Source organism: Dromiciops gliroides, chromosome 3 (assembly GCF_019393635.1).
Source record: "Dromiciops gliroides isolate mDroGli1 chromosome 3, mDroGli1.pri, whole genome shotgun sequence".
Lineage (NCBI taxonomy): Eukaryota > Metazoa > Chordata > Mammalia > Microbiotheria > Microbiotheriidae > Dromiciops > Dromiciops gliroides.
In genome coordinates this window covers 243783134-243808084 of record NC_057863.1, presented here as the reverse complement: position 1 = coordinate 243808084, position 24951 = coordinate 243783134, and the positions used below count along the sequence as shown (strand labels likewise).

Genomic DNA, 24951 nt, shown 5'->3' with positions numbered 1-24951 from the left:
GGATCACTGTCTCCTGATAGTGTCCTCTCTTAGTTCTCCTATCTTTTCCTGCTTCTCAGCATCATTGTCCATGTCCTTATCCCTAACTACTCCAAGGTTCTGTCCTGGGCTCTTTTCTCTCTTTATGCTCTCTCTGAAACTGCATCAGCTTCTATGGGTTCAATTATCATTTCCATGCAGATGACTCATCTATATATTCAGTCCTACTCTCTCTCCCCTAAGCAGGCTTTGCCACCTATTTGTTGGGATATTTCTCAGTGAATGTCCCTTAGCCATATCAATTTCAAAATGTCCAAAATAACTCAGTTTTCTTCCCCAAATCACCCTTTTCCTAATTTGCCTGTTTATCTTGAGAACACAAACATATAAAAGGTAGCTAGTTGGCCCAGTGGAAGTCAGGAAGATCTGAGTTCAAATCTGGCTTCAGACACTTATTAGCTATGTGTCCCCAGGCAAGTCAGTTAACCCTGTTTGCCTCAATTCCCTCACCTGTAAAATGAGCTGGAGAAGGAAATGACAGCTCACTCCAGGACTGTTGTCAAGAAAATCTCAAATTGGGTCACAAAGAGTCAGACACAATGGAAAAACAACTAAACAGCGGATTGAGTATTGAATCAAGAAGACTCCTCTTCCTGAGTTCAAACCTGACCTCAGACTTTGTTGTTTTGTACTTTATTCTCCAAGAGGACCATTATATCAGGGTGATGTCATGACTTGCAGTGAATTGGATTTAAGTGAGGGAGGGCTGTACAGGGTCACCAACCTCACTCTCTTCTCCAGAGCCACTGGATTCCAGTGGCAAGATATAGATCCTGATGCCTGGAGATGGTCCTGGATGTTTAAGGTAATTGGGGTTAAGTGACTTGCCCAGGGTCACACAGCTAGTAAGTGTCTGAGGTGACATTTGAACTCAGGTCCTCAAATACAGGGCCAGCACTCTATCTACTATGCCACCTAGCTGCCTCAGACATTTACTAGCTGCATGACCCTGGGCATGTCACTTACTCCTATTTGCCTCAGTTTCCTTATCTGTAAAAATGAACTGGAGATGGAAATGGCAAACCACTCCAATATCTTTTCCAAATAAATCCCAAATGAGTTCAGAGAGTTAGACAGGACTGAACAACAACCACCAACATACTTCCATTAAGCCATCTGTGAATTCTCAGTAATTTTCAACTCTTCTTTCCCCTCCCCCACCCCCACATTCAGTTAGTTTGGAATCTAGTCTACTCCACCTCCACATTTCTCATCTGAATTCCCTTCTCTCCATCATACAGACACTACCTCAATTCAGGTGCTCATGAACACTTGCCTGGACTATTGTAATAGCCTTGAAATTGATCTCCTTGCACCCAGTCTCTCCCCTCTCCAATCTTTACACCATCTAGTTGCCAAAACGCCATTATTTCTAAAATCCAGGGCTGCGTTACTACTCTGGCCATAAAGTTCCAGGGACTCTGTGTTATCTCTAGAGTAGCTCATACCTTTCTGTTGAACTCTGATTCCAGCCTACCTTCCCTGACTTTTTATATATCATTTCTTTTCGAAAACATGATGATCCAGCTAACCTAGCCCCCTTCTTGTCCCTCACTCCTCAGAGTCCATTTCCCATTCCCATATCTTTGCATGGGCTGTCCCCAATGTCTAGAATTTACTCTCTTCTTACCTCTATCAGTTAGAATCCTAGGCATCCTTTAAAGTTTATCTCAAGTGAGGCTTCACTTAGTATGGGAAGTCTTTCTAGATACCTCCAGCTGTTCTTATTACCACATATTCCATTTATATTTTTACATCTACTCTAGTTAATAAATATATATGTTATTCTCCCACCAACAAGTTATGCAAGGTCAGGAACTTTTATTTTTGTCTTTGTATTCCAAGAGTTTTGCCCAGTGCCTGGTATATAGTGGGTGTTTAAGAAATGTAAACTGAGGGGGCAGCTAGGTAACTCAGTGGATAAAGCACCAGCCCTGGATTCAGGAGGACCTCAGACACTTGACACTTACTAGCTGTGTGACCCTGGGAAAGTCACTTAACCCTCATTGTCCTACAAAAAAAAAAAAAGAAAAAAGAAATGTAAACTGAGGCCCAGAGAGGTGAAATCACTTGCTCAGGGTCACACAGCCAGTAAGTAGAAGAGCTGAAATTCAAACACAGATTCTCTGACTCTAAATCTAGAACTCTTTTCACTAATTCACACTATCCTGAGCTAAAGCCTTCAATTGGAGGGAATTGCAGAAAAATGTTCTTTCCAGAAAAGAAGGTGCTGAGTGATTGGAAAGGATATACACACTGTTAGGTAGATTAGGGATAAGAAGTATAGTATAGTGAAACCTATGGAAAGGAATTTTTATTTGACCTAAAAGCTTCTAGTGACTTTGAGAGGACATATGATATAGGTCTGACTATTGTCATGTTTACATAATGAAAGGTAGATTATTAAAGTGGTTATTATTAAAGATTGTCATTATTATATGTCATGATTATAAATAATTTTAATAGACATTGTTTTAATAGTGTAATGGAATTTATTAATTTGATCATTGACAATGCTATGCTAAGGTTTAGTAAAAATACAGCAATTCAAACAGTTAAAGAAGATAATCCACCTTTCCAGACCAGAGTCCAGAATCCAGACCAGAGTCCAGAATCCAGTTTTCCAGACCAGAATCCAGTTTCCTCCTGATGACATCTTACCACTTCAAGAAGACAAGAGAACTCAGAGACTTTATATGAACTGTTTTGCTTTATTAGCTTTTACTATCTCCTTTCTGTTATAATATATACTATTTGTAACATGTACTCTCTGCAGAGGCTCTCCCTTTGCAAGAAATGTCAAAGCGTCGGTTCATGAGGACAAAAAAAAAAATTTGCCCCTCTGGACAAACCGAAGGACCACTCTTTCGGGGAGGAGACCAATGGCATGAGCTACGCACGCCAGTGCGCCTGCTGCGCATGTCAGACTGCCTGCTATGCACTCAACTTCCGGGGTGTGAGCTGAAAAGGCAAGGAGAGAACGGAAGTGGGAGCTTTTTCCTGCTCTGCTGGTCTCCTGACTGCGCTGCACAGACGGTCTCTCTCTCTCTCTCTCCAAAGGTGGCCTTCAGTTTTGGTGAGTTTTTATAAGGAATATAGACTAAGCTTAGACGTAAGACGATTTGTATTGTGTTTCTACTTTCCTATCCTTCTAATCAACATCACCTTGTGACTACCATAACAATAAAAGGTCTATCTAGAAAACCAAGAGCTTCTTCCATTTACTAGTCTGGGAGATCAATTAAGGGAAAGGTTAAGTAGGGGAGATTTATGATCTAATATCCAATTTTAAATCTCACAATAGTTTTATAAATTAATTATAAGTAGATTATAACTAATAAAATTATATTTACTATAAATTAGGTATAAATGAAAAAATATGAATGTATTGCTTTATAAAATGTTATTGTTAAAGATGATTCAAGATGGGCAAAGTTGGAATGTATGTGAGGTTTGCAGAAGCCAAGTAAAAAGCAGTAAAGGATTGCATTTAGAAGGGAAAGATGTAACTTGGTATAGGGGAAAGAATACTAGATTTGAAGTCATAGGACTCAAGACCAAATCCTGCCTCCATCACTTACTCCTTCCGTGACTCTGGGCAACTCATTTCAGTTCCCACAAGTGTGGAGAAGTTTGGTCTCTAATGTCCTTTCCAGCTAGATGGCTCAGTGGATAGAACTTGGCTTGGAAGCAGGAAAGACCTATGTTTATATCCAATATCAGACACTAATTGTTTGGCAAGTCACATAACCTCTTGTCCGTCTCAGTTTCCTCAAATATAAAATGGGAATAATAATGTGATAGTACCTACCTCCCCGAGCTGTTGTGAGGATCAAATGAAATAATGTCTGTAAAGTGCTTAGCACAGTTCCTGGTAGATAGGCGGCAATTTAAAAAAATGCTTGCTTGCTCCCTCCCACCTCCAGAATGCTGCTTTCCCCCTTGACAATCAAGCTTTTTTCCATAGGAGCCATTTGGGTAGAGAGAGTTCACACTGAATTTGATTGAATCCAATTTCCATCCAGAATACAGAACTCCCTCCAGGGTTAGTTTTACTAGTAATTTAAATAGGTCATAATCTAATTGGTATGGATTAAGGATCTCAGAAAGGGCCCCTTTATACAAACACCTCTCCCACTTATCAGTTTTTGAATTAAGAAAGTCTCATTCAGCAAATCTGAACAGCATACTAACAAGCAGAGACATTACCTTGCTGACAAAGGTCCATACAGCACAGCTCTGGTTATTCCAGTAGTAAAGTGTGGCTGGGAGAGTCAGACTTAAAGGAAAGATAATCACCACAGAATCAACACTTTTGAATTGTGGTGCTGGAGAAGACTTTTGAGAGTCCCTTGGACAGCAAGGAGATTAAATCAATCAATATTTAAAGAAATTAATTCAGACTGTTCATTGAAAGGACCAATACTGAAGCTGAAGCTTAAACACTTTGGCCACATAATGAGAAGATGGGATTCATTGGAAAAGACTCTGATCCTGGGAAAGATTGAAGGCAAAAGAAGGTGATGGCAGAGGACAATATGGATATTGTCATGGAAACAATGAACAGGAGCTTGGAAAGACTTTAGGAGATGGTGGAAGATAAAAGGGCCTGACATGTATGATCCATGGGGTCATGAAGAGTCAGACATGATTAAATGACTGAACAACAATATTCATCAAGTTATCGAACAGTAAAAAAACAAGTTTATTAAATTAGTTCACCAGTGATCTAGCAAGTCCTTGAAGGAACAGGACTCATGACAGGTACATTTTTGAGGGGGTGGGGCAAGTTGGGAAAGGAGAGGTTTATAGAGGGTCTTAGGAAATGAGGGTGATTGGGGCAATGGGTACGTGCTAGGTAGTGCAATGGATAGAGTACTGGCCCTGAAATTGGGAGGACCTGAGTTCAAATTTCACCTCAGACACTTACTAGCTGTGTGACCCTGTGCAAGTCACTTAACCCCCATTGCCACAAACAACCGGGACCATCTCCACTCATCCTGATGTATATCTTGCCACTGGACCTGGATGGCTCTGGAGAAGGGAATGAGGTTGGTGACTTTGCAAAGCCTTCCCTCACTTAAATCCAATGTACTGCAAGTCATGGTATCACCCCTATGTCATGATCCTCTTCCAGAATGAAGGAGGAACAAGAAGTACTAAGCAGCTAGAGATTCTCTTAAGGACATAAAATGGACAGAGAAGAAAAGAGGGCTGAAAACAAATTTTGCCTAATGAGTGCTTGATAAGTCCACTAGACCACGGGTGTCAAACTTGTAGCCAGCCACAACAGCCCATAACACTCCCTATTGCAGCCTGAACCAGATTAAAATGAAATTGGAAAATATTTTTTAAAATAAATAAAAATACAATAAAATATAGAAAATATTAATGTTGTTTTTTAAGTCAATATGCAGCCCAGGAGGAATTCTTACATACACATTCAGTGGCTCCTGTTTGAGTTTGACACCTTTACACTAGACTCCTAATACCAGTTTTTTACTCCATTCTTAGAAGTATTTCAGAATAGAGATAGCAAGGCCAAATTTGCCTCCAAGCTCCAAAATCTAAAGTGGCACCACATTTCCTGACCAGCCCGCCCCCTCTGCCCGCCAGGCAGTCACAGATAATCTAGCTATTGGTGAAACCGGTCAGATCATCCAGTGCATTGTCCTATTTCCCAGAGCACAGGTCTAATATGAGAAGGTCCTTTCTGCTGGGCCCTAATATCTGTTCTGAATTCCTTGAAGATTATTTTCTCAATTCTTCTCCTCTGTTTTAGCAGTATGTTAACAAAATAATAATAATAATAATAATAAAAACTACATTCCCTTTCACACCCATCTCAAGGGAATAGCTTAAAACCTCAGCAATCAGTCATGTGACCCTAGGCCAATCGCTTAGGCTCTCTGAGCCTCAGTTTCCTCATCTGTAAAGTAGGGACTATTATATTTGCACTACCTGCTTGGATAAGTTTGCAAACCTTATGTATGACATGGATTCTTAACTTTTTTTTATTATGGACCTTTTTGGCAAATGCATAAAATACAATACTTCAGAAACCACTTTATATTGAAATAGCAATTAAAATATTTGAAAAATAATTTCACAAGTACCAAGCGAAGTCCTCTGAAATCCTACTGTTGTGGGGAAAAGAGGGTAGGGGGTTTGGGTAGGTGTAGGGGTTTGGGGTCCTTAGGAATTCCTCTTTAATTAATTACACCCTCTATATGATTTAGACATAAGAGGTGATACCATAGGTAAATTAAGAGAAGAAGGGATAGTCTACCTTTCAGATCTTTGGAAAGGAGAACAGTTTATGACCAAACAAGAGATAGAGAATATTATGAAATGCAAAATGGATGATTTTGATTACATTAAATTAAAAATTTTTTGTACAAACAGAAGCAATGCATCCAAAATTAGAAGGGATGCAGAAAGCTAGGAAACAATTTTTATGGCCAGTACTTCTGGTAAAGGCCTCATTTCTAAAATATATAGGGAACTAAATTAAATTTATAAGAATCCAAGTCATTCCCCAATTGAGAAATGGTCAAAGGATATGAACAGGCAGTTTTCTGATGAAGAAACCAAAGCTATCTATTGCCATATGAAAAAATGCTCTAAATCACTATTGATTAGAGAGATACAAATTAAAACAACTTTGAGGTACCACCTGACACCTATCATATTGGCTAATATGACAAAGAAGGAAAATAATACATGTTGGAGAAGCTGTGTAAAAATTGGAACACTAATCCATTGTTGGTGAAGCTGTGAACTGATCCAACCATTCTGGAGAGCAATTTGGAACTATGCCCAATGGGCTATAAAGCTGTGCATACCCTTTGACCCAGCAATACCACTTTTGGGTCTTTTCCCCAAAGAAATCATGGAAAAGGGAAAAGGACCCACATGTACAAAAATATTTATAGATGCTCTTTTTGTGGTGGCAAGGAATTGGAAATTGGGGAATGGCTGGACAAGTTGTGGTATATGAATGTAATGGAATACTATTGTGCTCTAAGAAACGATGAGCAGGAGTTCAGAGAAACCTGGAAGGACTTGCATGAACTGATGATGAGTAAGATGAGCAGAACCAGGAGAACATTGTACACAGTATCATCAACATTATGTGTTGAGCAACTGTGATAGACTAGATTCTTCTCATCAATCCAATGGAACAAGAAAGTTCCAAAGGACTCATGATGGAAAAGGCTCTCCAAATCCAGAAAAAAAGAAAAAATTTTAAAAAAGGAACTGTGGAATATGGACGCTGATTGGAGCATACTATTTCTTTTGGTTTTGGTGCTGTTGTTTTTCTTTTTTGAGGTTTTTCCTTTTTGCTAGGTATAACATGACTAATGCAGAAATACGTTTAATGTTATTATAACTGCTGTCTAAGGGAGGGGAGGGAAGGAGAAAAATTTGAAATTGGCAATCTTATCTAAACAAATGTTGAAAACTAAAATAAATAAATAAAAATTAAAAAAATAATTACACCCTCTTGCACACAAAAGCAATTATAATAAGATGGTAGTTTATTTAGGGCAGGGGAAGGGAAGGGAAACCAAGAGAGAAATCATTGGACTTCTCATGGGGAGAAAGGCATGGCACAGAAGTGTAGCTCTGAGATACCTATCTCCTTGAGCAGGAGACAGGCAGATACTTTTATAGAGGAGGATGGGGGTGACCACCTGACTGTGGAAAGTTCCCTTAGTGAGGGAGGACCATCCTCCACTGGTGATGGCTGGAGGAGTTGGGTGAGGGATGGCTGCAGATCTTTCAAGCCATTTCTCTCCTCTGGACACAAAGGAAGCAACCACACCTAATCTTATCTCCCCAGGATTGAGGGAGGTCCTAAAGCTAGCTCAGTCCGATCTGGTTCCACTTATCTCTTTACCTGTGTCTGTCCCTTCCTTTAGTTTCTCAAGGAGAAGTTTCCTTGATGTACTCCAGAGAACTTCTGGGGTGCTCTGGGCCCATAACACTACTTAAATGAGAATTATGAATATTTTGGGAACCCTTTCCTGTCACTTCCCCCGCCCCCCTTAGCCCCCCACTTTATAGGCATTCCAACTAGACTTTTGATTTTAAGCAAGAATGAACAACTTCAGATCCAACTTGATCTCTCATACTCTCCCCAAGCTTCGCCTCTCACGGCCATTTCTGCAGATCTTTATCTGTGATCATCCCCCTAAAGGGAAGGGTGCACCTCCCTGCCCCCACAAAACCACTTGCAAGGGGCAGCTAGGTAGCGCAGTGGATGGAGCACAGGTCCTGGATTCGGGAGGATCTGAGTTCAAATCCGGCCTCAGACACTTAATAATTACTAGCTGTGTGACCCTAGGCAAGTCACTTAACCCCAATTGCCACACACACACACACACACAAAACCACAAAAAACAAAACAAAACAAAACATTTGCAGCCCTTACAGGCCAAACCCCGTAGTAATTAGGACCCAGGGGTAATTGGAATCAGGAAGGAGTGGGCAGGATTGTCTTTTAAGTGGGTCGGGTTCTTTCTCCCCTCCCCTGGTGCCTGGCCAGCCGCTGGCTGGAGCCACTGAGACCCCTGGTTCTAGGCCTGGAGCCGAATGCTTCCCTCCTGGCCCTCCCTAAAGATAGGCCGGACTGCCAAGGACTCCTGTGAACTCTGAGACTCCTCTTTCAAGCTCGGCCCGTGCCACTCCTCCTCCTACCCCCGCCCGCAGCCTCTGAATCTGACTCCGCCTACGCCACCCGCAAAGCCGAGCCCAGATTTATTGTCACGTGCTGTCGACCCGAGCCACCCCCTCCTGCCCGCGGTGTCCCGAAGGGGTCGATTGCCCAGCAGTCACCTGAGGCTGGGCTGCAGACACATTGATTGGATCGGCACTGAAGGGAAATCCCCAAGGCTCTTTCCACAGGCAGGTACACGGCTTTTCATTAAGCCCCCGACCTAGGGACTCACTTCTCTCCTATCTTCAGACTCTCCCCCCGCAGCGACTGTTTTGCTTCAGGAGAATGACGGTCCCTGACGGGGGGGGGGGGGTGATCTTCAGAAGGGGGCTCTTGCCCCATTGGGCAACCGGTCTGAAACAGAACTTACTGCCAGTTTCTCTAACGGCGTGTCCTTGCAGAGTGAGGCACTAACATTGCAAAAGCTGCTCCTTGTGTCTAGGGCGGAGGAGGGGTGGGGGGGGAGGGCAGTACTTAAGTTTATGTTGCTGGGAGTTATCACAAAGAGATAGTTCCAAGGCCATTTTACAGCTAATATGCTTAAAGGTTAGTCTGGTCAAACATTTGCCAGGGAACCAACTGAATCTCGAGTCAGACCTCATTCCATACTCTGCCTCTGAGGCTTGCTGCATGGGCGAGCAGCTCCAAGAACCCATCACCGATTGCCTCGGTGACAGCTCGAACTACATGTTCCATGGGCATCTCAAACTCAATATGCCCCAAACAGAACTCATCATCTTCCCTCTCTTGCGACCTTTCCTTCGTCACTATTACCATCCAGGTCACCACCATCTTCCCAGTCACCCAGGCCCATAATCCCAAATGGCATTCTTTCCACATTCACTAACCCGCATATTCCTGCGGTTTTTAACCTCATCATCTCTACTTTATGTCCCCTTCCCTCCAATTTAAGGGTCACCACTAGCTTGGAACAACTTATATTGTTCTGTCTTTATGACCTCGTCCACTCTTTGTGAATCCATTTGGGGCTTTCTTGGCACAGGCATTGGAATGGTTTACCATTTCTTTCAGCGTATTTCACCGATGAAGAACCGAAGCAAACAGGTTTAAGTGACTTGCTCAGGGTCACACAGCTAGGAAGTGTCTGAGGCAATATTTGGAGTTGGGAAGATGAGTCTTCCTGACCTCAGGCCCCCAACTCTATGCTACACCGTTCTGGTAGTTAGACTGGCTCAGTGGATAGAGCACTGGGCCTAGACACTTGAGTTCAAATGTAGCCTCAGACACTAGTTGTATGATCTTAGACTAGTCACTTAATCTGTTTGCTTTCTAAATCTGTAAATCAGGATAATAGCACCTACCTCCCAGGGTCGCACAGCTTTTGAACTCAAGGAAATAATATTTGTAAAGCAGTTAGCATAGTGCCTGGCATATAGTAAGCAATACATAAATGTTAGCAGCAGTGATGAAGAAGAAGAAGGAGGAGGAGGAGGAGGAGGAGGAGGAGAAGGAGAAGAAGGGGCCAGCTAGGTGGTGCAGTGGATAGAGCACCGGCCCTGGAGTCAGGAGTACCTGAGTTCAAATCCGGCCTCAGACACTTAACACTTACTAGCTGTGTGACCCTGGGCAAGTCACTTAACCCCAATTGCCTCACTTTAAAAAAAAAAAAAGGGAGAAGGATTACCTTAGTTCTGGTCCCCATCCCTTTTACTTGGACAGCTACAATAGCTTTCCAACTGGTATCCCTCACTCAAATCTTTCTTCACTCCAAGCCATCTTCCCCAGCTGCCAAAGTGACTCCAAATGGGAATTACTGCTAGAGAGTTATACATAAACTCTTTCATAAGCTAGCTTTCACTAGTTTACATGCTGTTCCTTGTTTAAGACACATCACCTTCTCCATTGGCTATGCCTGAGATGCTCTTCCTTTGAGTTCCCCTGGCTTCCTTCAATTTATCTCTAGTCTCACTTTCTGTTGGAAGCCTTCCTCTCTCAGATTACCTTTCATCTTCTTCAATCTTGCATTTACCTAATTATTTACTTGTTGTCTCTCCCATTAGAATGTAAACTCCCAAGGGGCTCTAGGTGGCACAGTGGATAAATCACTGGCCCTGGATTCAGGAGAACCTGAGTTCAAATCCGGCCTCAGATACTTGACACTTGTTAGCTGTGTGACCCTGGGCAAGTCATTTAACCCCCATTCCCCTGGGAAAAGAAAAGAAAGAAAGAAAGAAAAAGACATAGAATGTAAACTCCTTGAGGGCAGGCTTTAGTGCATGGCATATAAGAAGTTAATAAATACTTGTTGGCTGACTGACCTTGGGCTGGTCACTTAACTTCCCTGCATCTCTGTTTCTTCATCTATAAACTGAAGGTGTTGGACAAAAGGGCTCCTAAAGTTCCTTCCAGCCCAAGTTCTGTGATCCTAAGATGCAAAAAGCAATTAACACTTATTTTTTGCTCAGTCATTTCCGTTATATCTGACTCCCTGTGACCTCTTTTGGAGTTTTCTTGGAAAAGATACCGGAGTGGTTTGCCATTTCCTTCTCCAGCTCATTTTACAGATGAGGAAACTGAGGCAAAAGGGTTAAGTGACTTGCCCATGGTCATACAGCTAGTAAGTGTCTGAAGCTGGATTTGAACTCAGGTGTTCCTGACTCTAGGCCTGGCACTCTACCCATTACACCACCAATGAATACCTCTGCTTCTGAATTGTTCTCAAAAGTTGGGAAAGAAATCCCTTCCAAAGGGAAGTACCAGATTCCAGAGAGGAAGGAACAGCAGAAACCCACTTTAGGAAGAATTTAGCTGATCTCTTCTCTGAGAGGAGTGGAAAGATAAATAACTGCTTTAAAGATAACACTGGAAAGATAGCAATTGGATTGAGAAATAGAGGAAAGAACCAATTGGAGAACAGTTTGCTTTAAGCGGAGGTGATAGGATCAGAGACAAGCTACCTGTTAATCATCATTTGTGGTTCAGTGTCTGGTCCAGAGTATCAAGGGAAGCTCCCGGTCAGCTGCAGCCTTCCAAGAGTCTAAACTCCCTGGGTCCCTGAGCACGAGTTTTTTGAAAGTTACGAACTTTCCTTTCTACTTTTTTTAAAAAGCCACTTAAAAATCCTTGGTAAGTTGGCATTCCTTTTCTGCTCTGTTCTTGGGGCGGTTTATGTCACGGTGAGACCTTTTTTATTGGCTGTTGCTTGTTTTCATACTTGAATTGAAGTCTTCTTGAGTCTGTCATGAATGGCCTTCTTTCTGCAAAGTGCCTCCTACAAAATAATTTAAAACTTTGGATTTAGCTGGAGTTTTTATGCCAGGTGTTTGAAATGCTGAGTGCCTGGGCCTTCATGCTGCCTTTTGTCTGTGTCTACTGCTTTTAGGGGATCTCTGTCCTGATAATGTCTTCTATTAAGATCGAGTCCATTGTTCGGGAGAGCAGCAGGTGTGGAGAATCTCCAGTGTGGGAGGAAAAATCCAATAGTCTCCTGTTCGTGGATATCCCATCCAAGAAGATTTGCCGATGGGATTCACTCACGAAGAAAGTGCAGGAGGTTACTGTAGGTGAGGGGATTCTTTATCTGAGAAAGCTCCTGTTATAACAGCTAACCTTTTCTCCTAGAGATGGCCTGAATACAAGGGCATATTTCTGGACTTTTCCTCCTAACAGTGTTGGATTTGATTTATTTTTTAAAATGGGGGTTAAAAATTAATATGACATTTGTGCTGGGTACCACTGTTTTGACCTTTTAGTTAGATATATGGATTATAAACAACTGTTTTCCCCTGCTTCCAGAGGAAGAGATTCAAAGTTTCTAATTTCAAAGCTACCTTATATCCAGAAACTGTACTCCGAAAGCAAGATCTTGTCTGTGTAGAATGTCTATGGATATGGGCAGTTCGGTGACACAGTGGATAGAGCACTGGCCCTGGAGTCAAGAGGACCTGAGTTCAAATCCAGCCTGAGACACTTGACACTAGCTGTGTGACCTTAGGCAAGTCACTTAACCCCACTTGCTTTACCAAAAAAAAAAAAAGAAGAAGAATGTCTATGGATAGTAATGTATTAATCTTTGCACCTAGAGTCAGGAAAACCTTAGTTCTAATTCAGCCTCAGGCACTTACCCTGGCCAAATTAATTTAATTTTTGTTTGCCTCAGTTTCCTCATCTGCATCTAGGTGGTACAGTAGATAGAGTGTGAGACCTTGAGTCAGGAAGACTCATCTTCCTGAGGTCAAAAGTTGTGTGACTCTGGACAAGTCACTTAACTTTTTTTTGCCTCAGTTTCCTCATCTGTAAAATGAACTGGAAAAGGAAATGACAAACTACTCTAGTACCTTTGCCAAGACCCTAAATGGGGTCAGGAAGAGTCAGACAAGACTGAACAACAACAAACTGGGAATAGAAAATAGCACCTAACCCCTGGGGTTGCTATGAGGATAAAATGAGAATATGTGTGACACACTTTGCAAACTTCGAAGTTCTATATAAATGCTAGTTATTATTAGTAGTACTATTAATGCTGCCTTTATTGGTATAGATCAGTGGAGTAGTCAAATTGAATTAGAAACAAGGGCCAGTGAACCTACATAAAGATCCCATGGGCCACAGAAGTGACTTAGTCTTAAAATGTAATGTTGTCTATGTTTCATTGTCTTTTTATTTTGTTAAATATTCCCCAATTATTTTGATCTGTTTGGGGCTCTGCTACACGCATATTTGACACTTTAAAATTTCCTTTTTAAAAAAACATTATTAACTCAAAGCACTACAATAAACATGGACATTTCAGTATAAAAAAGAACATAAGAGAATTGTATATGAAAGTATAAACTTCTGTTAGATGCAATTTTTCTTTCTTTTCTTTTCTTTTTCTTTTTTTTTTTTTGCGGGACAATGAGGGTTAAGTGACTTGCCCAGGGTCACACAGCTAGTAAATGTCAAGTGTCTGAATCTTGATTTGAACTCAGGTCCTCCTGAATCCAGGGCTAGTGCTTTATCCACTGTGCCACCTAGCTGCCCCCCAGCTGCCATTTAAAAAAATAACAAAACAACCCTGCTTTTCCTTCTGAACGTCCTTCTCCCTTCTGTGTACTTTGTTCATTGATGCTATTATATTTCTTTTCTCCTTTTTATGTCTTAGTATCCCTCTCTGCTATCTCCTACCTCTACCTCCCACCAAATAGAGCCTGTACCTAGTAACATGCAAAGGGATAGCTGAACCTCTCCCTTCCTTTTCTGGTTGTTGCACGATTTCTCTTCCCTGTATTTCCCATAAATCCCCCATGGAGGATATTGGGTACCTCTTTCATCCAAGTCAGCATTTTTTGCTTGTTATGGAAGAACTTCAGTGATCAGCATTGAGATAAAAAATTGTGACCAATAGTATCCTCAAGGAATTGACAATGCACTGAGGGGGTCAGAGTAGAGGGTGGAACATATACACAAATCCCTTTGGTGAGAGAGAGAGACAGAGACAGAGACAGAGACAGAGACAGAGACAGAGACAGAGCGAGGGAGCATAATAGTAATTGCCATTTACCTAGTGTGTTAAGGTATACAAAGTACTTAATGTGCATTATCTCACATTATCCTCAAATTAACATTCTAAAATAAATCATATAAAAAACCTAGGCTTAGAGAGAATGAAGTGACTTGCCCAGGGTATTCCATGGGCTGAGTATTTGAGGTGGGATTCAAATCCAGGTTTCTCCTAACTTCAGGTCTTACAATTTTTTCTACTTCCCATGGTGACTAAGTGTAATGCAGAGGTCCTGGGAAAGGGTTATGAAAAATTGAGGGAGAGAGAAATGGAGTGGTCTTAAAGAAGGTGGCATCTGAGTTGGGCCTTAAAGGAAAGGAAGAACTACAACCAACAGAGATAAGGAGTGAGGAGGAATTTAGGGCTTGAGGGTGAGGGTAGAGAGGATTATGAGTAAACTGGGAGTGGACACAATATAGAGTAGATAAAACACTGGGAGTACGCGATAAAGTGACTAGATTAAGAAAGGCCTTCAATCTACCTGGGTTGGGCATTTATTTGGCTGGCTGTAGTGGGGAGACTGATAAACTTATTTGGTCTTTCCCCTGCCCTTTGAGTTCTTTGTAATTTTTTTATTACCTCAACTAAAGGGAAGATTTAGGGAAGAACACAGTCTCATCTATTTAAACAGCATCATGTCCAGTTGCTACCTTTTAAAACTCTATATCCTTCTTTAGTAAGACCTGATACATGAAATGTGGATTTATAAAAGGATTCTTTACATATTGAACTCCCATGGTACTTTTAAGTATTATTGAATTTATAGTTATTTGATTTACATAGAACTTTGCCAGGACACATTTATTTGGAAGTAGTGAAAAGGCTTTTAATTTTATGGCCAAAGGGAGTCAATTCTTAAATCCAGCCTCAAACACTTGTGTGACTCTGGGCAAATCACTTAACCCTCATTACCCACCCCACCCCACCCCACCCCCCCAAAAAAATTCTACTCCCAAAGGGAGTCAATTCATTTGATGCTGGTTGATAGGCAGGTGGTGTACTGGATAGAGCCCTGAGACTGGAAGCCGGAAGACTCGTCTTTGGGAGTTCAAATCCACCCTCAGACACTTTCTTAGCTGCGTGACCCTGGGCAAGTCATTTAACCTTGTTTGCTTCAGTTTCCTCATCTGTAAAATGAGCTGGAGAAGGAAATGATGAGCCAGTCCAGTATCTCTGCCAAAACCAAAAAACAATCATCTCTCAAATGGAGTCACAAAGAGTCTGAAAAGACTAAACAACGACAAAAACAAACAAAAAACCAAGGTTGATGTTTTGTATTTGAAGCCTGTTATTATTTCAAACTATCGAATTTACCATAGGACTATCAGAAGTTGTTATAGATGGAGAGAGGTCCTAACATTTTTGTTGAGAACATGTATTTTTTTTTTTAATTTTCCTAAACCCTTTCAATCACTAGTGTTTGGGGAGTGACAGGAGAGTGGGAGAGTTAGTGTTAGTGCTAACAGTTTAAATTCCTTACTAGAAGTAGGAAAGAAAAAAAAAAGTAGGGAAGAGTCTGCTAATGCTACTCCCCCGATACCCAATCTGAAATTACAGCACACAAAAGAAAGGGGGGGTGGTGGCAACAGGCTTCATGATTAATGTCTTTGAGCTTTAGTTCCTTTTTTTTTTTTTTGGCGGGACAATGAGGGTTAAGTGACTTGCCCAGGGTCACACAGCTAGTAAGTGTCAAGTGTCTGAGGCTGGATTTGAACTCAGGTCCTCCTGAATCCAAGGCCAATGCTTTATCCACTGCACCACCTAGCTGCCCGAGCTTTAGTTTCTTTATCTGTAAAATGATGGTATTGAACTAGATGGCTCCTAAAATTCCTTCTAGAGACTAGATACATGATGCTATAATCTACCTGATATGGCTTAGAGATGTAGTCATAGGTCCCAAACTGCTGGTTGAGGATCCCTGATTGTAGAGGCTAAGCTTCCCAATGATGAAGGGCTTCAATGGATAAAGTGATAGATTTGAGTGCAAGTATGGCCTCAGACAGTTCCAAGCTGTGTGACCCTGGGTAAGTCACTCAACCTCTGCCTCAGTTTCCTCATCTGTAAAATGGGGATAATAATAATCCCAGCCTCTTCAGGTTGTTGTGAGAATCAAATGAGATAATGTGTCAAGAGCTTTGCAAACCTTAAAGAGCTATACAAATGCTATTTCTTCTCATCAGTGAAAATAACAAACATGTTTACATAGTGCTATAAAGTTACCCTGTGAGATAAGTAATATAAGTGCTGTTGTTGAGTTAAGTTTGGACTCTCTGTGATCCCATTTGGAATTTTCTTGGCAAAGATACTGGAATGATTTGCAATTTTCTTCTGCCAGTTCATTTTACAGATGAAGAAACTGAGGCAAATAGGGTTAAGTGACTTGCCCAGGGTCACACAGCTAATAAGTGTCTGAGACCAGATTTGAACTCAGGCCCTCCTGACTCCAGGGCTGGTGCTCTATCCATTTCACCACCTAGTTGCCCATAAATTAAAACATTTTTAAAAATAGGAATAATAGCACTTGCTAGTGTTACTTGCTAGGAGTGCTCAGTGCCAGCCCTGGAGTCAGGAAGACTCCTCCTGAGTTCAAATCTGACCTCAAACACTTACTGGCTGTGTGACCCTGGGCAAGTCACTTACCCTGTTTGCCTTAGTTTCTTCATCTGTAAAAGGAAATGGCAAACCATTTCAGTATTTTTGCCAAGAAAAACCCTAAATAGGGTCACAAAGAGTTAGACACGACTGAACAACATTATTCCTATTTTACATTTGAGGAAACTGAGACTCCAAAAGACTCAGTCACCTGTCTGTGCCTGTGGTCTCAAAGGCAGCAAGGGGTAGTACTGGAACTTTCACTCTAAAACCATTCAGTGCTCTTTCCACTGGATCATGATACAGTATTAAGACACTAAAGAGATACTAAAAGGTCCCTAAGGCCAATGAATGAGAGTGGGTCTTACTAAGGAGAGTAATGACATCCTCTGAGGGTTGGATTTCCCTCAGGAAAAAAAAAAATTCGTTGAAAAGGATGTGATGCTATGAAGTCTGCTGGTTTGTTACTTTTCCTAAAAAGCAGAGTAATTAAATAGCTTGCATCTATATAGTACCTACTATATGTTAGGCACTGTGCTAAGCCCTTTACAAAAAATTACCTCATTTTATTTTCATAACAACACTGGGAGATAAATGCTAATATTTTCACTAATTTTATAGTTGAGGAAACTAAGGATTAAGTGACTTGCCCAGGATCACACAGACAATAAAGGTCTGATACTGGATACTCAGGCCTTCTGGACTCTAGGCCCAGTACACTTTCCACTACACCACCTAAGTGGGTTGTCAGTTTTTAAGATTTATGTGATGTATTTTCTTATTTAAAAAAAATGTTTTTATTTTCTGTTTATCCATCATTCCTGAATGTGTCCCTTCTATTTCCCTCCCATATAAGCCATCCCTTGTAACAAAGAATTCTCTTTAAAGAGGCCAAAAAACACTGTTCAACAAAACAAACCAACATATGGACCCCATCTGATGTTACTTGCAATATTCAATGTATATTGTGCCCCACTTCTGCAAAAGAGGGAGGGAGAACGTGTAATTAAAGCATAAATTTGAACTGTGACTTATGAGATACCTAAAATTTGCTGCTGAGAGTGACATTTTTCAGCTTACATCAGCAACTTTGGGGGGGGGCGGGGCAATGAGGGTTAAGTGACTTGCCCAGGGTCACCCAGCTAGTAAGTGTCAAGTGTCTGAGGTCAGATCTGAACTCAGATCCTCCTGAATCCAGGGCCGATGGCTCTATCCACTGCACCACCTGCTACCTCATATTTTCATCTGAAATTTGAAAATCAAAATTATATCCCATAATTTGCTAAGTTTACTATTTTCCTCTTAATGTTGAGGGCAGGGTGGGAACAGCTTGGCTTTTGTGTGCTTGCACATATACTCACATATTTCATTAACTTTGAAATCAAAGTCATAAAGTGTGTCTACATGTATGGATGTGTTTTTAAAATGTAACAAAGGAAAGATATTAATGCTATACTCTGCATTTAGGCACAAGCCTAATAGAAATCAGTTTTATTAATTTCTCAGTAATCTAAATTCAAGAATTTTCTGCTTCAGAGAAACGTCCAGACAAACAGTCTTCTTGTTTCCTCGGACATCTCTCTAATGAGATATTTTGAAGTAACATGGGAATATTAAACGATGCAAATTCCATAACATGTTAAAATATAGTCACATAGTTTCAAGTTAACATTTTACCTCCTCTGGGGAAGCAACAGTCTCGTCTGTCAGGAACGATCCTGGAGAATCATGTCCCTCAATCCATTCAAACCCTTATTGACCTTGTGATTCAAGGGCTCTCCCTGGACTGGTCACAGGTGACCTGAAGTAATTAAAGAGATTTCTTCCTCCTGATCAATGTCCTAATCTTTCCAGGGAAAGGGAGAAAGATGTACAGCTCTATGGTCTCTCTTCAGGGCAATCAATTTAGGGCCCTTTGGCCTTGTCTGGCAGGCCTAATTACTTAAAAGAAGTGATGGGGAGCAAGACATTATTTTCTAATGAATAAAGACTGATAAAGGTTTCAGATTAGTCCCAAAGCTTCAGAACTGGATCATGAAAAAAAAATGTTTTCTAGGGGGTGGCTAGGTGGCTCAGTGGATAAGCACCGGCCCTGGATTCAGTAGTACCTGAGTTCAAATCCGGCCTCAGACACTTGACACTTACTAGCTGTGTGACCCTGGGCAAGTCACTTAACCCCAATTGCCTCACTTAAAAAAAAAACTTTTCTTAATATTTCTAAAATCAGGAAAGGGGCCTTTGCTTCCACACATATATAGGTATGCCTATTTACATAAAATAAAACCAAAACATAAAACATAAAATGTTCCCAAATGGAAGAATTCTTTTTACTAATTCATTCTAAAGCAGATTGCTGGCCTTGGGCAAAATTTTAAGTGAAGACTGCCAGCTACCTCTTTGGGGGCCCTTTTCCTCACTAGATAATAGAAAAATAACAATAACTAGCATTTACATAGGACCTTGAGGGGTTCAAACTATTTTATTTTATTTATTTTTTTGCGGGGCAATAAGGGTTAAGTGACTTGCCAAAGGTCACACAGCTAGTAAGTGTCAAGTGTCTGAGGCCAAATTTGAACTCAGGTCCTCCTGAATCCAGGGCCAGTGCTTTATCCACTGTGCCACCTAGCTGCTTCCTCAAAGTATTTTATAAATATTATCTCATTTTATAAATATTATCTCAAAACAACCCTAGGAGGCAAATACTACAGGTGGTATTGTACTCTGGAGGCTCAGAGTAAGTTATCCCAGTCAGACATAGGACTAGAACCTCTGACTCTTAAGTCCATCAAATCACTTTCTACTGCATCCCTTCCACACATCTTTCTGGCCTTTAGCCAGGAAACTAGCTCCCAGGAAACATTGGAGTATAGATTAAGCACACAGAGTTTAAGGCCTCTGGGGATATTTGCCTTTTAACCAGAGATGGAATCTTTAAACTCAATGAATAAAATGCTTAACAGTGGCATTCTAGCTATTAGCTGGCCAGTGGGAGGGGTTTTGAGGTAAGAAAGAGGTCTACTGGCTCCTAAAATGACACTGGAGAATAGTGGAATATTTTACCCTGCCAGGCCTGCCTTTTTATAGGCCTCATAGTACCATGTAGGTTTGTGACTGTCACAAGATTTGTAACCTCAGACCGGTGTCTTAACTTCTTTATCTTCAGCTTCTTCATCTGTAAAATGGAGGTAATAGTTAGAATTTGGGGATACCTTCTATAAATGGGAACTATGACTATTTGGTATTTTAATTTTCAACTTGTTGCCATCCAATTAGATATACCTTTGTTTGTTTGTTTGCTTGTTTGTTTTGAATTGGGCAATAAGGGTTAAGTGACTTGCCCAAGGTCACACAGCTAGTAAGTGTCAAGTGTCTGAAGCCGGATTTGAACTCAGGCCCTCCTGACTCCAGGGCCAGTGCTCTATCCACTGTGCCACCCAGCTGCCCCCTAGATATATCTTTTTAAATGATGATATTTCTCTTGGTCAGATTGTCTTGGAACATGGAAAGAAAAGGGAGGCTTCCTCCACACACCTCTCCTCTCCAGCCCAGAAGCAAATAGCAAAGTTGTATATGTGAGCAAATGGGTTACATTAGGAATGGTGTTCCTGTAAAGAAAACACCATGCTTGTGGCATTTCACAGTAGGGTCTATAAAAATGAATGGATGAATAATTTCTCTCAGATTTTCCCACCCAAGGCCCTCCATCTGTATATGTATGTGTATGTGTATATGTATATGTGTAGGTGGATGTGGCTGTGTACATATACATATAAGTGTATAGATGTATATACGTGTGTATACACACACACATATTCTTTCTATTTCTCTTATTCCTTTCTAGGCTCTAATCTATCATCTGCCTCCTTTGTCTTCTCCCTCTAGTTCAATTAATACCTAACCACCCCCATTATCCACTTCTTTCTTGGCCCAGCTCCTTTAGAGCTCTGGTCTCAGGATAAGGAAGAGTTGATTTTGAATCTCACCTCAGTCACTTAACTAGCTGTGTAACCACTTCTCTGGACCTCAGTTCCCCCATTTGTAAAATGGGAATAATACTATCTGTAGCACCTGCAACTTCATGGGGTTATTGGGAGGATGAAATGTATTTAAAATGCTTTGCCAATATTAAAGTGCTATAGAAAAAAATGTCATGTACCATATCTGTCCAAAGCAATTTCAGGTTTACTTCCTTGTTTCTCTGTGTTGCGTGTACACACATGCATGGGTTGGGGGTAGGGGATTTGGGTGTCAGTCTCCTGTGAGGAAAAAGAAATAAAGACAGGAGATGGTGTCTGAGGTCCCTTTCAGCTTTAATATTCTACAGGAATGACCTTTTTTGGCCTGTCCCTTTGCTTTTCCTTCCCTGGCCTTTTCCCTCCTCTCTTGGCTTTGTTATTCTGGGAAGACTCTCCTCTCAGTGCACCAATGGGCTGCTTACCAATGGGGTCTCCACAAAGTGTTGGTACTTTGCCTCTAGGCTTGTCTTTTCCCATGCCCATGATTGAGGTCATGGAACTGCTTTGAAACTTGTTATTTTTCCATGTTGAGCAGAGATAGTGTTCTTATAGACCACTGTACTCTAGTGAAGGAGAAGGGAGGAACACTAAGGTACCATCCCTGGAGGTTAGACATCTCAGCGGACACTTCTGAATAACATGACCTTGGTGGCTGGCACAGCCAAGCCACTGAAAGACCTTGTTTACTTAAAATGTAGCTTCTGTAATGAGAGAACATGTGTTACAGCAAGACTGGGAACACCAGAATGGAGCTGTCTGATATGAATAGCTTTGTATGTTTGAAGACTGGAGGGAGCCGACTCTATCTTAGAGATAATCAGGCCACAGTCATAGGTGCTTGTAATTAACTTGTGCAGGCTATGATTTCTTCCTGTCTTGACATTCTTCCTTTTGAACACTGGGATATGATCAATTCTATAAACCCCCAAACCCAAACCCCCAGATTGTAACACTTGTCACACTTGTTACACTTGTAACACTTCTTACTGCTATGTTAGCACTATTACTTATGTGACCCAGTTGATAGAATGCTAGGCCTGAAGTTGGTAAGTGTTAAAATCTGCTATCAGATACTTCCCTAGCTGTGTAACTCTGGATAAATCACTTAATCTCTGCCTGCCTTAGTTTTTTCATCTCTAAAATAATAGCTGTCCCCACCCCCACTTCCCAGAGTTACTGTAAAAATGAGATAATATTTGTAAAATGCTTTGCAAACTATAAAGCACTATATAAATGCTAGCAAGTATTATTAGGGAAGCATTGAGTAAGTGCTTGCTATGGACTGGGCTATAGGCTTAAGCACTTTATAGATATTATCTCATTTGATCTCATCTAGTCGAATGATATTATTATTGTTGTTTCTGAGACAAGGCTAACAAGAGGTATGAGAGAAATGATTATTAAAAACCAATTATTAGGGGCAGTCGGGTGGTGCAGTGGATAAAGCACCAGCTCTGAATTCAGAAAGACCCGAGTTCAAATCCAGCCTCAGACACTTGACACTTACTAGCTGTGTGACCCTGGGCAAGTCACTTAATCTCAATTGCCTCACACACACACAAAAAACACCCAAAAAACAAAAAAACCCCAATTATTGGAGTAATCCAGGCTTTCTTCCCTTCCAATTTTCCTAATCTCTGTTAGGTCAAGACAGCATCTGACAGACATTACTGGTAATGAGATCAGAACAACTTTTTTATAGATTTCCTGAGAGGAATGTGGAAGGAGGAAGGGGGTTAATCTGGGTTCAAGAGTGACCAGTTAATCCCCCTGTACCTCATTAGAAAAGGTCCACCACTCATTGTAATATTCATTCTCTCATTGATTGTAAACCAGTTAGGGTTGATTTGCCGCCCTCAGGAACACCCACTCTTCCAAGGGCATATAAGCTCTGAGTGGGTTCCATGAGGAGTCTTTGGCATTTGAGAGTGCCACTGAGCCCTTTTATTAATTATCCACTAGCATAATTAATAAAATGATTAATGACCCAGAAACTATGTCTTTTGAACTTTTTATATGTCACGGTTACTAGGTCAGATAAATGATCTTACCAGCTCTACCTGCTTATAGGGGTGGTTTGAGGCCATAGGTTGTCAGGTTATAATAATTTTTACCTTCCAAACACAGAGTCCTTGACAAAGCATTTCTTCCCACAACAATCTTGGAAAATAGTATAAATGATAACCACAGCTCTCATTTAAAGAGCATCTGAGGGTTTGCAATGCACTTTTATTTCATTTGGTACTTGTAACAATCCTGTGAGTTGGATGCTTTTATCCACATTTTGCATATTAACTTTGTTGCTGTATTTTGGTTTTTTTGTATTATATTGCATTTTACATTAGAATATCCAGGTGAAGAAATTGAAACTGAGACAGATTAATTGACTTGCCCAGGGTCATATTAACTGAAGTGGAATTTAAACTCCAGTTTTTCGGACTCCAAATCCATCACTCTTTCTACTGCAAACATGGCCCCTCTTATTTTTATTTTAATTTTTTTTTTGCTGGGCAAAGGGGTTAAGTGACTTGCCCAGGGTCACACAGCTAGTAAGTGTCAAGTGTCTGAGGCTGGATTTGAACTCAGGTCCTCCTGACTCCAGGGCCGGTGCTTTATCCACTTTGCCACCTAGCTGCCCCTTGGCCCCTCTTATTGCCTTTTTTACAGATAAGAAAATTTAGGAGCATAGAAATTAAGTGATTTGACAAAGTCACACAGTGAGTAAATGTCAAAGCTGAGATTTCTGACTCCAGGTCCAGTGTTTACTCTTTCCCCTAAACCAATTCAGTGCTCCATTGGTCTCTCAGTCTCAAACATAGGACAAATAGAAGCACTTCATTCCTTTATCCATTAAAGACCTATTGCAAGGGGCAGCTAGATGGCGCAGTGAATAGAGCACTGGCCCTGGAGTCAGGAGTACCTGAGTTCAAATCCGGCCTCAGACGCTTAACACTTAACTAGCTGTGTGACCCTGGGCAAGTCACTTAACCCCAGTTGCCTTACTTTAAAAAAAAAAAAAAGACATATTGCAATACCTTCGCAATGGGAAGAAGTGATGCTGGTTTCTTGGAGGCTACTCCCACTGAGAGATAATTCTGCTAGATTTTACCAAGCTGGTAACTTATGCTGATTTAGTTCTTTGGTGTAAGGTGTTGAGCACAGGCCTGTTAGTAGATTTATGTGTTTACTATTCAATGGCCAACCTAAGTGCAAGAGGCTTCTAACTACAGGTGAGTCACTCAATTGTTTCTAGTCTCAGAAGCTCATGAAAACCATCTCCTAAGGTGCAGAAGTTGTAAAATCTGTACTTTTGGAAAGAGTCTTCACATCAATGAGGTCATGGATCTTGGGAATTATTCATGCACTCTTGATTGAATGAAATAAATTGTTTCTTAAATGTTTTGTGGTTTCTTGCTGTTTTTTTTTCTCCAACTTTCTTTGTTTCCAAAGGTACAGTTATCTCTTGCACATTGCAACATTCCCCATTGTGGTTTTGATATACTACAGGTTAGTTGGCATAAGAATTTTAATGGGAATTTGGGAGAGATTTTTGAGGAAGCTGTAGGCAACATGTGAAGGCCAACAGATGACACAGGAAAAATTAAAAGCTCAGAAATGCATAAAATTTATTTATAGTATTGTGTAGCATCAACATATTTTATCTTTTCATGCCATAATAATTCAGACTTCTCTGGGAGGGCCAAAACATTTTACATGGATTTTCCAGATCACCGCACCCCTACCCCCACCATGTGGAAGGAATGACTGTAGTTGAATTTCTCATCAAGAAATAAAATTTTGGGGCAGCTAGGTGGTGCAGTGGATAGAGCACCAGCCCTGGATTCAGAAGGACCTGAGTTCAAATCTGACCTCAGACACTTAACACTTACTAGCTGTGTGACCCTGGGCAAGTCACTTAACCCCAATTGCCTCACCAAAAAAAAAAAAAAAAAGAAATATAATTTCTATTGCTCCTTTTGAATTGAGACAAAATTTCATATCTACAATGGTAAGGTTGTCTTAAGCTGTAGACTTTTTGTTTTGGAGGTGAAGGGTGGGGCAAGATATTGTTTTTGATT

At 41.0% G+C, this 24951-nt stretch overlaps 1 protein-coding gene across 5 annotated transcripts in view; it reads left to right on the top strand.

The window, feature by feature from the left end:
• The first annotated feature begins 3076 nt into the window (after positions 1-3076).
• RGN (regucalcin) overlaps positions 3077-24951 on the top strand; it is a 32725-nt gene continuing 10850 nt past the window's right edge. For 2 of the 5 annotated variants that reach the window (XM_043997841.1, XM_043997837.1), the window contains exons 1-2: positions 11693-11848; positions 12105-12285. In XM_043997841.1, the coding sequence (XP_043853776.1) occupies positions 12123-12285 (163 nt within the window). In that variant the 5' untranslated portion in view covers positions 11693-11848; positions 12105-12122. Of the gene's footprint in view, positions 3116-8799; positions 8954-11692; positions 11849-12104; positions 12286-24951 lie in introns of those variants that run through there. The other 3 variants (XM_043997840.1, XM_043997839.1, XM_043997838.1) reach the window with 3 other exon arrangements.